The sequence below is a fragment of the Mytilus edulis genome, chromosome 1 (genome assembly GCF_963676685.1).
Source record: "Mytilus edulis chromosome 1, xbMytEdul2.2, whole genome shotgun sequence".
NCBI lineage: Eukaryota > Metazoa > Mollusca > Bivalvia > Mytilida > Mytilidae > Mytilus > Mytilus edulis.
Genome location: NC_092344.1, coordinates 12943894 through 12958606, shown reverse-complemented (window position 1 = coordinate 12958606; position 14713 = coordinate 12943894). Strand labels below are relative to the sequence as shown.

Here is a 14713-nt window from a genome sequence, read left to right as displayed (position 1 = left end):
AGTTGTTCCATTTAATAGTTAAAATGAAAAGATGATAACAAACAATACAGTCGTAAGCGATGTCATTGACTTAACTTCATAAAAAAAGTTTAAACCCTATCAGTAAAAAGGCAGGGATGAATTAACTGAGATACGTATGCATATATAGGGTAACAGGAATTACATTAAAATAATGAGATAAAACAGAGCACAAAAACTAGAAACCATCTCTCTCGGTAATAAAGAGACACACAAAAACGGACAATAAATTGTTCAGATAGATAATTTATTATAGGCGCAACATTTGCTGAGAATTAATCGGTTTAACGTGCGCAGTAATCTACGCGTCACCTATAAAGCTCACGTTTTATAAATACAATCTAATATTTGTTGACAATGCCAGACTACAGTGTATTCCTTAAATAAATGTTTCCTTTTCTTTAGTTATGACATCCATATTGATCACCAAAGGTATATATTTTTCAGTCACAGAAATTATATCGTCTTTTTCAAAATTACTCAATTTCCTAGAAAAAATATCTTCATTTTGACGTAATTCGCATTATATAAATGATCAAATCTCAATTGTGTCTGAATGAACATTTATTATTTGTTTTCCAGTAGTAGTATTGTTTGTTTATAAAAGTCTATTTCGCTTAAGGTAGATACATGGTATACCGCCATCTTGGATTGTACAATTACAGTACAAAATCGGTCTAGTTATTTGCCAAAATCAGCAAATTTGGAAAGAGATTTGCAATTTTTAATGGTTAGACTGTTTATTTCTATAAAGAAAACTTGTTAATTTATTGTATTATTCAAAATATTTTAACAAATATCAACCCTTTTGGTTTTTAAAATCATTTTTTTCCAAATGAGCCTTTAAGGGGAGATAACTCTTTTAGCACAAAATTTATACTGGGCCAATAGGAAAATTTTTTATTTTTACTTGTGGCAAGAAAACAAGTTCGGTGACACCATGTTTTCTTTTTATTTTCTTAAAACATATTATAAAACCTATCTTCTCACAATTTATTTCAAAATTCTATCTCATAGAATTTTGTTTATGCACTGTTATGTGTTTTTTCATGAACAAACTAACCAAATTTAGGCAATTTTCAAGGACTCATAGCTTGAAAAATAGCACGGTGACCCATACTTTTTATTATATTTTTGAAAAAAGCATAGATAAATCTTCATTTTGTCAAATTTTAAGAAAATTCTGTCTCAAAAAACATTTACTTATGATCTACCTTAATAATCCTTTAAGACGGGGAAAATGTAAACAGATATAAAGAAGAACTTGGAATTACATTTAAAATATTTCCCTGTCTCTGTCAATTTAGTTTTACTTGATCCTTTATAGATTTCTAGAATAGATATATAAAAATTAAATATATTCCAAAGGAACCTTAAAGAGTACTTTTTGCTAAATAAATACTAAATGTTTCAGAATTTCAAAGAGATGGAGGAAAATGGGCCGATCGTAAAATTTGAAGTCAATCTTGAATCTACTGGAGATAAACTTATTTCTCATCAATTTAATTCTACCAACGCATCACACCATACATTCACTAACATTCAGTCTGGACAATCTGGCAGTATACGAATAAAGGCAGGAACAAATGTTGGAATGTCTGCAGCTAGCTCTCCAATATACATTAATAAAGGTAAATAACTATTATAGAAAGTAATATCTGTTCTACATATATATATTGATGTTTGGCCCTTTCCAGCCAAATTATTGAAATACACATTTGTACCTATATTTACTAAAGAATAACTGTCTTTCGGCCAATGTAGTATGGTGTGCTGTGTACAATATTACACACACTTATATATGTCTTCATTTAATTTAATCTTAAACATCATACTTACTTAGCACGGTGGCCACTAATTAAATTCAAACCTGAACCTGTGGTTAATTATCTTATGTAAACTGTGTTATTATATACTCATACAATTGATGACTTTGGAGGAGTTAAGCTTCAATAAGATTAAATCATTGTTTTCATAATGCCAAATATTTCTGAATTTTATTAAGGACTTTAATTTGTGTCTGTAAATTCTTTTAGTTATGTACAATTGATTGAATTGAAGTAGGTCATCTTAGAAAGTAAACTATTTCTTCAAAACGATTGATTGACTTGTCTTACACTAACGAATCATTAGTATAAACATATTTATTTATAGTGGGTTGGATAACAAGTTGTGTAATTTATATTAATTTATTTCCACTTTGCGGGTGCGAGCGCTGTCTTGCAGCGGAATCTACAAGGGTGTCTTTTACATGCAATATATATTGCTCTCTCTGAACACGGGTCAGCCATTTATCGTTCCCTCCCGACGGACTATCATCGTTTTCTCAAGACCATACTTGCAAATGGTGTCAAGGGAGAAAATTCAGTCCCTGAACCTCTAAACGTATCAGTAACCTCGTGGACTATACAATATATGAATGTTAAATTTTTTGAGTGGTATATCATTACTTTTTCTCTTCGGCATAACAGCTATATTTAACTTTGGTGAAATTTAAGACACATATGGATCACCATCTACATAATATCAACCTTATTTTCAAATAACCCCGTTATTTAACAACTTTAAATCTGTACTCAAGTCAAAAGAGTTTTATTCTTACTTCAAAATTTATATGAATTGTGTCTTTTAAAGAGATATCAAGGGACATAAAAATGTAAGCAAAGACATATAGATAATTAATTTAATTGAACTTGTTTTTGTAAGTGTGTCACCTAAAACATAACTAAGTGAGATCACCCCCAGTTTTTATTAAGATTCGTGTTATTTTCTATCTTTGAGTTTGAATGTCCCCCTGGTATCTTTCGTCCCTCTTTTATTCAATGTACAATTATTGTAATTGAAAGGAAAGAAAACACAACGTCATGTTTAAAGAAAAAATACCCATTATTTTAAGTCGGGGAAACATGGATGTAAAACAACCTCTAACAATTGAAAACAACTTTTCTTGAATGAAACCATTAGGTGTGAAAATTATGTTTTACAGGAGACTACAAACCTCCTCACTTTGTACTTGAAAAATTAAACAGCGATATCTTGATGTCATGGGAAACAGAAAATACTGAAGGGGTCAAAGGTTATACTATCTACTGGTGTGAAAGGACTAACGGGTGCGAGGTAACGTATCCAAATTGGAATCACAACTTAACTTCAAAAATAAACATAATTTCAAATTTACTAAAGGATAATTCTCACTTTGTAGAGTCATTATTCAACTTTGAGCTACGTCGATAAGTCATAACGACATCCTTGTAAAAGAAAAAAAGTAAACAGCAATTATAGATTATTTCACTATTACGTAATTTAGGTTTTAGTTGTTTCCTTTGACCGCTATTTAGGAGAGGGAATTTTTTTTCTTTTCTCATTAGTCAAATTGAAACATGCGTTACAAACAAGTCTAGTTATGCTATATATTCAGAAAAAAAGAGAAGGTTTGTACCATTTAAACGTTTAATCCCGCTGCAAATGTTTGCACCTATCCTAAGTCAGGAATCTGATGTACGTAGTTGTCGTTTGTTTATGTAATTTATACGTGTTTCTTGTTTCTCGTTTTTTATATAGATTAGACCGTTGGTTTTCCCGTTTGAATGGTTTAGCACTAGTAATTTTGGGGCCCTTTATAGCTTGTTGTTTTTCGGTGTGAGCCAAGGCTCCGTGTTGAAGGCCTTACATTGACCTATAATAGTTTACTTTTATAAATTGTTATTTAGATGGAGAGTTGTCTGATTGGCACTCACACACCATCTTCCTATATCTGGTTAAGCATTACTTCTATGACTGATGAGTCAAACAAGGCTAAAGTTTTTCAAATTGTTTATAAAACAACTATTCTTAAAGTAAAGCGGTTAGATTCTAAAATGTATTCGGTTGATTGTTTTCTCACTGGACTTTAAAACTCAATTTCATTTTCTTTATTTTAATTTTAACAAAGAGCCATGCTCCCCATAATTTCGTACAAATGTTGTTTTACCCGTCTCTGAATATTGAGTAAACTGCATGCAATGCATAGTAATAAATGCATTACAGTATCTTTTCAAATTGTATAACAAACCTTATTTGATAATGATAGACTAGCTCAACAGTTAAGTTCAACTAATATTTGAGATTATCAAAGAATATTTGCTGTAGAGAGCCATTGTGTTTGTTTGATAAAAGAGTAACAACCGATTATTATACTTCATATAAACATGTGTTCTCATTTATAGAAACAACTTAAATGGGCACATGTATCAGTTGATGAAAAATCTTATACTGTACAGAATTTGGATTTTGAAAAGATTTATTTATTTGGGCTTTCCATGGACAGTGACAACAAAAGTACCGGATTCTCGTGGGAAAACTGTTATTTCATTCGAAATGAAAGTAAGTAATTTCATATATCTTGAAACATTGAATGTTTTATATATAAAGTTTAAAAAAATCATTCCTTATCTTTTTTAAAGCGCCATATTTGTACAAAAAAAATACAACCAATATCAGTTGTAATCAATGTAAACCAAACGATCGTAGTATTTCTTTGATTATAATTGTGAGCTTACTTTGATCATGAATGTTAAATTACCGACAATGTAATGTAAAACATGTAATTAAACTACCGGTAACTAATGGAAATGAGTATGTCAGCTTTTGAACCTTTTGATGATCTTTTATAGTCGACCCATCTTCTCTTAAGCTATTGTAAAAGATATATTTAGTGTATTGTTCTAACATATGTGTCATGTTCTTAAAAATTAAAGAAGGTTTGTACAATTTATTATTATTTTCTTGCGTTGCAGTTCCTCAAAGGCCAACAAGTGTAACGGTGCAGGATCGGGATAAACAATTGATATCAGTTGTCTGGGCAAGACCACGACCTTGTGAACGTTCACCTTTCGTAGAATTTTATATTTTATATTGGTGCCAAGCGGATGAAAAAGGCACTGAATGTTTATTGGGTAAGAATATAAAATTATGGTAAATAACGTAAAGATGGAACCAATAAAGGTGGTGTGACTGTTTAAGGATCTTCAGTTGCCAAAAATAGTTTTTCACTATTAAAACAGCCTCTAGTTTGCCTGATTTTCCAATTGAGAAAATTCAACGTGGCACGGGAATCTGATTTTTGACACGACATGCTTTTACAATATTTAAAAGGAACAATGTTTATCGATTGTAAAATGAAGAAATTATAAAATTCGATACAACAAGTTTACTTTCCTATTATTTTCAAAAGATAATACGTTATAAAGCTATTGAATTAAACCGTCTGTGAACTTCGATTGTCTAGATGCATAAACTACGTTTCAATGACCCTAGAATGTCTAAAAAAAGACGAAACACACTCCTTATAATAACGCTATGCTGTTTTTGAAGTATGATCTTATTTTTTTGTAACCTTACTACATACAGTACAATGAATTTTTTATCAAATATTCACTGATATCACACATTTATTTTCATGGAAATTACCCTTGAATTGTCGTTACCTGATACACTACGTCCAGACCTCAATAGTGTCACACATAAACTTTACTGCTTAATGTTTATATAATACAAAAGTGAGGAGATTTGGTATGCTTACAATTATACAACTATGCACTCAAGCTCAAATGTAGTTAATAAAGTGAAATGACACGATATTTGCTTTATTTAGGTACAAATTCCTCCACGAGAATCAACTCATCTATAATTAAAGTAGAAATGCAATATACAATAAGAAACCTCAAAAGTGGAACGAGGTATGTCGTTTGGTTAATGGCAGTGTCGTCTGCTGGAAAGCAAAGTCTTGAAGGGGAGAAAAACTATAATGTTACAACAATGGATGCATTACAGTCTGGTAAGTTTCTTATAATTATTCACAACCTTTGCATATACAGCTAGTCAAAATACGATAGAGTATTTTACTCATTTCCCGGAGGAATTAACCCACTTGAAGTACGATAGAAAACCATATGGCAAAAAAAAACAGTTTAGGTTTCGTGTTGCTTATTCTTTGGTTTTCTATGTTTGTGTCATGTGTACTATTGTTTGTCTGTTTGTCTTTTTCATTTTAGCCATGGCGTTGTAAATTTATTTTCGATTTATGAGTTTGGCTGTCCCTCTGGTATCTTTCGTCCCTCTTTTATTGTCAAATAAAATTCCACAAATCACCACACTAAGCCCAATAACCAGACAAAAAGCATTGCATACATTTGTAGAACCAAAAATGAAAAGTACAGAAACGGATAAATTGTACGTACTTTTCATAGATATGCATTCCGAAAATTATTTTTGATACACAGTATTGATAGATAATTATAGAGAAAATGATCATTGATACACGATCATACACAATTTTCATAGATATGTATAGAGAAAATTATCATTGGTACGCATTTAAAATCATAATTATGTATAACACAAAATATCTATTATAAGGCACTAATGAATCTAGCTGTTTTTTTATGTAGATTTAGCTTATTTGAAAAGCTTTTTATTTGCAGATACAGGTGACAACAACTTAGTAGTTGCTATTGTCTTACCAATAATAGCTTTAGTGATAGTTCTATGTCTACTTACAGCAGAGATCAGGTATTCATTTTATAATTTTTCTCAACAAATAAATCTAGAGCTGTTGAAATAGAGTTATTTTCTCAGGTTTTGTTTTTGAAAATTTGATTTGTGTTTTTTGAACTTTGACACATAGGTAAATTTCCATTCGTTTGATGCGTCCGAGCTTTTAATTTTTGCCGTGTGATAAGAGACTTTCCAACTGAATTTTACTTGGAGTTCGTTTTTTTCGTTATTTTAATTTTTACTGTTCCCTCGAAAAAGAAAAAAAGAATAATAAGTAACCAAAAGCTATCGAATGCAAGCTGTAAATATGAAAGTTACAGTGCAATGCGCAATGTTTATAATATATAAATCCGATAAACAAGGCTGATATTAACTGTTGGAATGTCCCTGAAAGTAACTGCAAAACATTTCCAACCATTTTACAACCCATTTATTATTCACTTCGTTATTAATTTCTTTTACTCGAGCGTAACTGATTAGTCTTTTGTAGACGAAACACGCGTCTGGCGCATAAACAAAAATTCAATCCTGGTATCTATGATGAGTTTGTTTTCGTAGTTCTTACACATATTTGAAAGTCGTTACTTTCTAAGTCAAATGCATACATACTGGATTGTACTTAACAGGTGTCATATGTGTGGAAAGATCAAAGAAATGTCAAGACCATATGAGATAGACGTACCATCCATTCATATTAAGGATACTACTTTGGTAAGATTCCCATATAAATACATAGATACAATACTGTAGTTGTAACTAGAATTTTGAATACACCAAACCAGGCACTTTTTTTTATGAGAAACAGGCTATATATGCCCTCAATTTTAGAATTCATTTTGTATTTTGAAGGATTCAAAATTATCAGGAAAATGTATGTTCAACAAGTATTTATTTAGTAGTTCTGCCCCTTTCAACTGATTCCTCAATTATGTAATGCTCCTAAAGATATGCTCATACGTATATATGCTTCAGAGTTTAAGGTTTACACCTGTGCGCAGGAACTATTTTGTTTTTCCTCTGTGCTATTTTCCAGTATGTTCTTTTCCGATTAGGTGGTACAAAATCTTATAAGGTAGATCCGAATATTTTTGCAGGGAATTCCGCCTAAGCCTTGCAGTGAGGAGAGAGTTTCTCTTTGCTCCGTGATTCCTTTGCCTTTTTTGTTTTGTTTTTTGTTTTACATGTACTGATTTTGCGTTATGGATGTAACACAAACTTTTGTTTTTCTATTATATGTGTGTTAATGTGTGTGCTTCAAGCAAAACACAACTTAAAATGAAAATTTCTTTATGGAAAATAATTAAAAATACAACATTGCAGAATATAACGTATTTATGTAATGGTCATTTTGACCTTTAAGTTATGTGAATTATAAAAATACCAGTATAATAAAAATACAAACATTAAACTTAATAATTAAAGGGTTATTGAAATTAGAGTTGGGATATAAATTGTGATATAGTTATTCAAGTTACGACAGTATCTGTTTATATTTTCATCCTGTCGTTAATGAGGTAGACATTTATGAATATTATAACATAAGGTAACCTGTTGTATTTATGTAAGGGGTTTGTTTTTCTCTAAAACATTTAAAAGACTGATTGAACATACAATGAGTTATAGAAATAAGAAGTTGTGGCATGAGTGTAAATGAGACAACTCACCATCTTATTCAAAATGTTCAAAAGTACAGCGTTATTTTCAGTTACCATTATGACCTCTTACCAAGGTCATTATAGTCTACCATTTCATTGCAACAATTCAAACGACCTTCATTATCAGTTATCGAAAGTTAATCCCATTTTTGTCCTACTTTTCTTGCAGAGAGACAAAGGTGGAGTATACAAACACTGTAGCATAAATAGAGGTTTATATGGACATGACAATAAATCTCTGGTATGTTACGTCACATTTATTGTTTATTTTAACTTTTGTTCAAATATTGATGCTTTTATAATGGAATGGTATGCGACTGCCATACAAGCTAGCTAAAACCCCAGGCTAAATTCGCTAACTTTCTACACGAAAAAATGCGTGTACCGAGTCCGGAATATGACATATGTTGTTCATGCGATTAAATGCCAAGAGCTTTTAGTTTGGCCATTTGATTATAGGAACTTTCCGTTATGACTTTTGCTCGGAGTCCAGTATTTTTTTTTATTGTAATTTTTATACACTTGATAAATGCAAAACTGTTCCTTGATTCAGTTTAGGTATTTCTCAACATCTATTATATTGAAAAGATATATAGAATGAAATTCAAAACAGTGTGGCTGTGGCCATTGATTGACACATTAAATTCATCCATTGACTGGGACAATTTACGTGAACGTTTGTCTGTAACGACCACTGTTCACGACGTACCTACGATAGACATTTAAACTGTGGGGTCACCAAAGGTTTCTTAACGCCTTTATTTATAAAATAATTCGAAAAATTAATCAGGAATAACCTTTATGTTTTGATTTATATAATTGATATAATTCAAAACATTGTGTTATTTCTCATTAATTTTTCGAATTACTTTATTAAAGTGTTGAGAACCTTTGGTGACCCCATAGTTTAAGTGTCTTTAAAAAGTACATAATGAGCAGTGGTCGTTACATACAAACGTTCACCTACATTGTCTACGTCAATGGATGAATTTAGTATGTCAATCAATGGCCACAGCCACACTGTTTTGAATTTCATTCTAAAGGCCCAACAGATAAAAGGTTAATAAGACTTATAATGTTAAAGTTTATATACTACAGTACTGGTGAACCTGTGTACAGAAATTACTTTAATTTCAAAATATATATTAGTTTAATGATCACTTGGTTTTAGTCAATTAATGGCAAATGTTGCACTAGGGATTCATATCAACTTCATGTATACCAAATGCTCGTGGATTTCGTCGGTGGAGTTTAGAACCAGGAATTTAAAATCACAAAAACTGTGATATAGGAATATATGCAGATTTTTGCAAATCCACGAAATTTGATACCCGTGAGAATAAATGAATCCAATTACAAATATACGCTTTCATATTGATAAAATGTTTCATATGTTCTCTTGTAATTATGTTTTAGGACATTTTAAACGAGCAAACCAAGAATCCAGTAAATGCAATTAGTGAATGTGTGTATAATGAAGAACAGAATAAAAATAGTTCTCACAGTCTGGTTGATATCTCAGATGAACAAATTCTTGTGGCAGACTACTTAACCATGAAAGATTTACATGCAGTTCATACTATAGATTCTGCTATACCGAACCAAGGTAGGTTTTATTTTAATACGACGGAGGTATGAAACTGGTACATTAGCTTAATTGAAAAGAAGGAGACTCGAAAACGTCCATTACTAAAGAGTTGTTAAACACAAACATATTTATAAAAATAATGTAGACATAATTTGAAAACCTTACTCCTTAGTTCACACGGAATAAGAAAGATTTATGATTGTCTATAAGATATTTCAAATAGTGAATTTTAATTTAACCATTTAAATCATATTTGGGTGACATTTGATGACATTTTAAGGTATTGATATTGTTATTTCATAAAAAAAAAAAAAAAAAAAAAAAGTAGCAATAATCTTTCAATGAAGAACACATTATGTTATTAAGATCTAGACAAATGTCTTTTTCAAGATCTCCACATTATTCGAAGGTGTTTTCTAAACATCGAAACTAAAGTGCAAGAAAACAATTATTTGCTAATATAGTTAAGAAAATGTGGTGTGAGTGCTAGTGAGACATTTCTCCATCCAAATCATAAAAACCTTTCCTATAAGTATGATCTATAAATGCTAGGGATTTTCGTTCAGCTTTGATATATCCATTAATACGTGGCCATACTAAGTGAAAATATAAGTGCTTCGTCCGATTTCACATGCCACTCTCACTATATTGTTAAGAAACTCTTGCAAAAATTCCTTGAAGATTCTGCAGTTGTCTTTTGGTTTCAGAATATCCACTCCTACATTACATACGTTCAGGTTCAAGTTGACCCTTTTCAATTAAATTTAACAAAAAACTTGTAAACATTGTCCTTTTTTATGTAGATATATTATTTTCATTTAAGGAACTTCACAAACACTAGATGATGTAACACCAGACAATTCTTCGAGTGCATTGATTTCGTTGATTACTGTTACATATCCAGCCAGTCCACCTAAAGAGAAAAATGAAACTGATTGTCTGACCGACGAATATTCCATAAAGCTAGATGAGCTACTTGAAAACAATTTCAATGGGTCAAATTCAAGTGTGTCAAAAGATATTACAGGGGAGTCTGAGAATATAAGCAGCTATGTATCACATCCTTTACCCACGTCAGTGATAGCTATGTCAGAAGTGGAGTCTGAGAATATAAACAGCTATGTATCACATCCTTTACCCACGTCAGTGATAGCTATGTCAGAAGAAAAAAATAAGGACGAGAACACAGATGCTGCTATTCCAAAGAAAACACCAACAGTAATAGTCTCAAATAGTGAATATGTTTCTATGAATACTATTTGCGACCAAAACGCAAGTTCTGGGATTGGAACATGCTCCTATCCTTTTAGTTTTAGTTGTTCAACAGACACTTCATTGGCTATCCAGGCAACCAGTTATACCGTCTTGGCCTATAAGCATAAAAAACCACTTACCTTACAGATTTATCCTGGAAGTTTTAACTTGAATAAATCGTTAGAGGGAAGTCCAGAAAGTCTTAGTTCATCCGAATCCATATCAAGCGTTGAAAGAATAGATTTTCCTGATAAATACATTGATGGTAATACTACGCTCAAAACTAGTGACAGCATTGACTACTCTTTACTACGTAACTATACTGTTACATCTCCTCGTATTTCCCCCGTAGATACCCCACCGGTATTAATGAATAATAATTTAAGAATGCGTTTTAATGGGTATGTTTTTGATATCAACAACCCGAAACAAACAATCCAAAATAACTTCTTAAAGCAAATGTCAGATGGCGAACTACAAAATAGATCACAACAGATGACTAATATCATTTTTCCAGTGTTAGATAATTTGCGTGGTGATACCGAAGTGGTTCCAGAAATATCTTATGACAATAATGGCAATGACATAACAAATATCACCAATAACGGAGGATACATTCAGCATAGTGCTTTACAGAAAGGTAACAGTAATGGCAACAATTTATGTGTCATAAACGTTCAAGATGAAATAATATGATTTTATGTTATTAGATGGAGATCTAATTTCATAAGCGACTGACAAATGGCCAGATAACTTATCACAAATGTTATGAAAATATATTTGCAGCAAGATATCATTTGTTTAACAATTCCGAATTGGTGCTAGTGGTTGATACATGTGCCTTACTGTGTGTGGTCTCTAAGTAATAGTATCCATCATTTATCATTCATCCAACATTCATCAACCCTTATCACCATTCATCATTCATCATTCATCATCGATGATCATCGTCCATCATCCTAACTATCATCGTCGTCGATGTCATCGTCATCGTCGTCTTCATCATCGTCATCATCACCACACATTTACGTAATTTCCCTCCGTTTTTGTATAGCTTTGTTTGGTTTTGAACCCATTTATGAGGTTTAAACATCGTAATATTACTGTTGCCCTTATTTGTTTTTTGTGTGGAAGTTTGACAAATTTTCTAATTTATCAATGGAAAATTAAATAAGGATAATTATTTTATTGATGGTGTAAGTACCGATACATTAACTAATAAGCTTTCATTTTACACATGGGGACTTACAGCTCATTAACAGAGTTTTGACCAGGTGCTAGAAAATAAAAATAAAAAAATACAAATACAGTGTGCCCGAAGCACTTTTTGTGGTTTTCCTTTATCAGGAATGCTCAAATCTAAAACTTCAAAAGCTGAGGACAAATAAGCGTTATGACCTTCAGGGATATACAAAGAATAACCAAATGTATTCAATGTTTACATTGGAAGTCATATTTCATTATATATTATATTTCTTTTTTTTTCATTTTCATTTGTATATTATCATTTTTATTTTGTATTTTTTTGTAACTTTATAAATAGACAATCAAGGACATGACATATATGTTTTACTGCTTTTAAGAACTTTCGTCTTGAATTTTTTGAATGATTGTCCATATTTTTGTCATTGCTCAGACTTGTAAATATTACAGGTATTAGTATTTTAGACAAAATATACGTGTATGTTACTTTTACTATGTTTTAAGTTTCAAATTATATTCTCATGGACGATTTTAAAAGTGCTATTGATTTTATGTTTTCTGGCGTGTCAAAAGCTAAAAGCAGTGTATTCAAAATATTTTGCCACAGACCATTTTAATATCAAAAATAGTTAAAAATAAAATAAAATAACTATTTCCAAAAACTTTCTATTTTACTGAACGTTCACCAACATGTATTTCAAATAGACATTCCAAAGTGGCGGAAATAGTTTGTTAATATTGGTTTAAGTATCAATTATACATGATCGTGTATTGTCTTTGTAACAATAATCTATAAATGTTATGGTTATATTTAAAGCATAATAGTTTATTTTTGATGATGAAACTATAAATATTTGTTACTTTTTTTTACATTTTTACTTCACAAACCATTTGATAAGATCTCAAGGGTTTCCTAAATAAATCAATACTGACGCAATATCTTCGTATAAGATGTACTTAGGTGAAGTTTTGGAATTTGTGTCAAATTTTCGGACTTCTTGGTGTTTTTCCATACAAAAAGGGTAAAATATTTTAGCTCATAACACCCATTTATTTTTTCATATAAGACTAAATAGCTCATGAAAGGTCATTTACCAAAATTTTAGAATATTCTTAATTTTCTTTCTTTTGTTTTAGGACCTAAATAATACCAATGCAAACATAAGGTAAAAGTCCGATTCAGCCTTTTCCAGACATATTTTAAATCTCAAATATCTGGAAAAGGAGATCCATGACCTATCAATATTTTTAGCTTATCTTTATCCTTAAAGAATGCTCTACCAGCTTATAGTATCAAATTTAAATTCTTGATTTATTATTTTCCACCTTACCTCACCTAAGTACATCCATAAGATAAATAGCAATGAGAAAACAACCCAACGATAAAAACTACAGACAAGGAGTGATACATACAGTTTTTAAATACAAACTTAATCTTTTCAAGTTTAAAAAAAAAACTGAGCAAGTGGTTTCATGGTCGTAGTTCGTTGTTAGAGTTTAGGTCAATTAAAAGTTTGTGGCAAACAAAAACAGCAATATTTTATGAAAAAATTCTTGACTACTTTTATAAAACTCTAAAATAAATAGAAGACAGCATGTGACCCTGAACAGTATGAAAATGAATTATGCACCGATCAAATTGATACCTTAGGTATGAAGAATTTTGAAAGTTTTAGTAAAGTTGTAGGGAACTCTTCGTTTACCACCAAGTGTTAAACAAAGGGAGGCGATAGATAGCAATGGCAACTCATAAGTCGAAAATAAACTGACAAGCCATGGCTAACAAAGACAAAGGACAAGAGACAAACACACACAAAACAGAACATAGAAAGATAGAGACGGAGTAACGTTAACACGAATCTCAACACAATTGGAGGGGGGGGGGGGGACATCAGTGTTTGTCACAACATTATGTCCTCTTATTCTAGATTTTAACAGATTGTCTATTTTTATCTACATATCTCGTTATATCAACGGATGCTCCTCAAGATCAGGAAATTAAGTTTTATTGTTGTTTAACAAAAGTGGACAAGTGTTATTAGATCTAGGTTAACGATTCATAGGTCAAACTATCCGAGAAAATGTGATGATTCTCATGAAACGAACACAAACATCAACAAATCAATCAAAGAAATTGAAAATGTTTCCTTAAAGTATTTGAAATGTCATGAGAGAATTTTTGATATATATGTTTATGTACTGTTAGCATTTAACAAAAAAAAAGTAAAATCACAAAAATAGAGAACTTTTAAGAAAAATCAAATAGTAATTAAACCCATTGTGGGGGCATGAGGGATTAGGGTTTCATAGTGAGTAGATTTGGTAAAACAGTTTGTGTTTTTTTAATATTTATTAATTACTTAAATACACTAATTTCCCAAACAGTATGCTAAGCACAATGTGATTTTTTGTGTCTTACATAAAAAGGTTCTACCTTTGCAATATCAATTTGTATATCAAA

At 31.0% G+C, this 14713-nt stretch overlaps 1 protein-coding gene across 1 annotated transcript in view; it reads left to right on the top strand.

The window, feature by feature from the left end:
* The window catches only part of LOC139524330 (oncostatin-M-specific receptor subunit beta-like), a 33719-nt gene extending 20937 nt beyond the window's left edge, over nt 1-12782 (top strand). Inside the window, exons 9-18 of the mRNA XM_071319087.1 lie at nt 1433-1649; nt 3005-3135; nt 4224-4380; nt 4794-4952; nt 5651-5833; nt 6480-6567; nt 7179-7263; nt 8377-8448; nt 9624-9813; nt 10619-12782. Of these exons, the coding sequence (XP_071175188.1) occupies nt 1433-1649; nt 3005-3135; nt 4224-4380; nt 4794-4952; nt 5651-5833; nt 6480-6567; nt 7179-7263; nt 8377-8448; nt 9624-9813; nt 10619-11745 (2409 nt within the window). The 3' untranslated portion in view covers nt 11746-12782. The remainder of the gene's footprint in view (nt 1-1432; nt 1650-3004; nt 3136-4223; nt 4381-4793; nt 4953-5650; nt 5834-6479; nt 6568-7178; nt 7264-8376; nt 8449-9623; nt 9814-10618) is intronic.
* The last annotated feature ends 1931 nt before the right edge of the window (nt 12783-14713 follow it).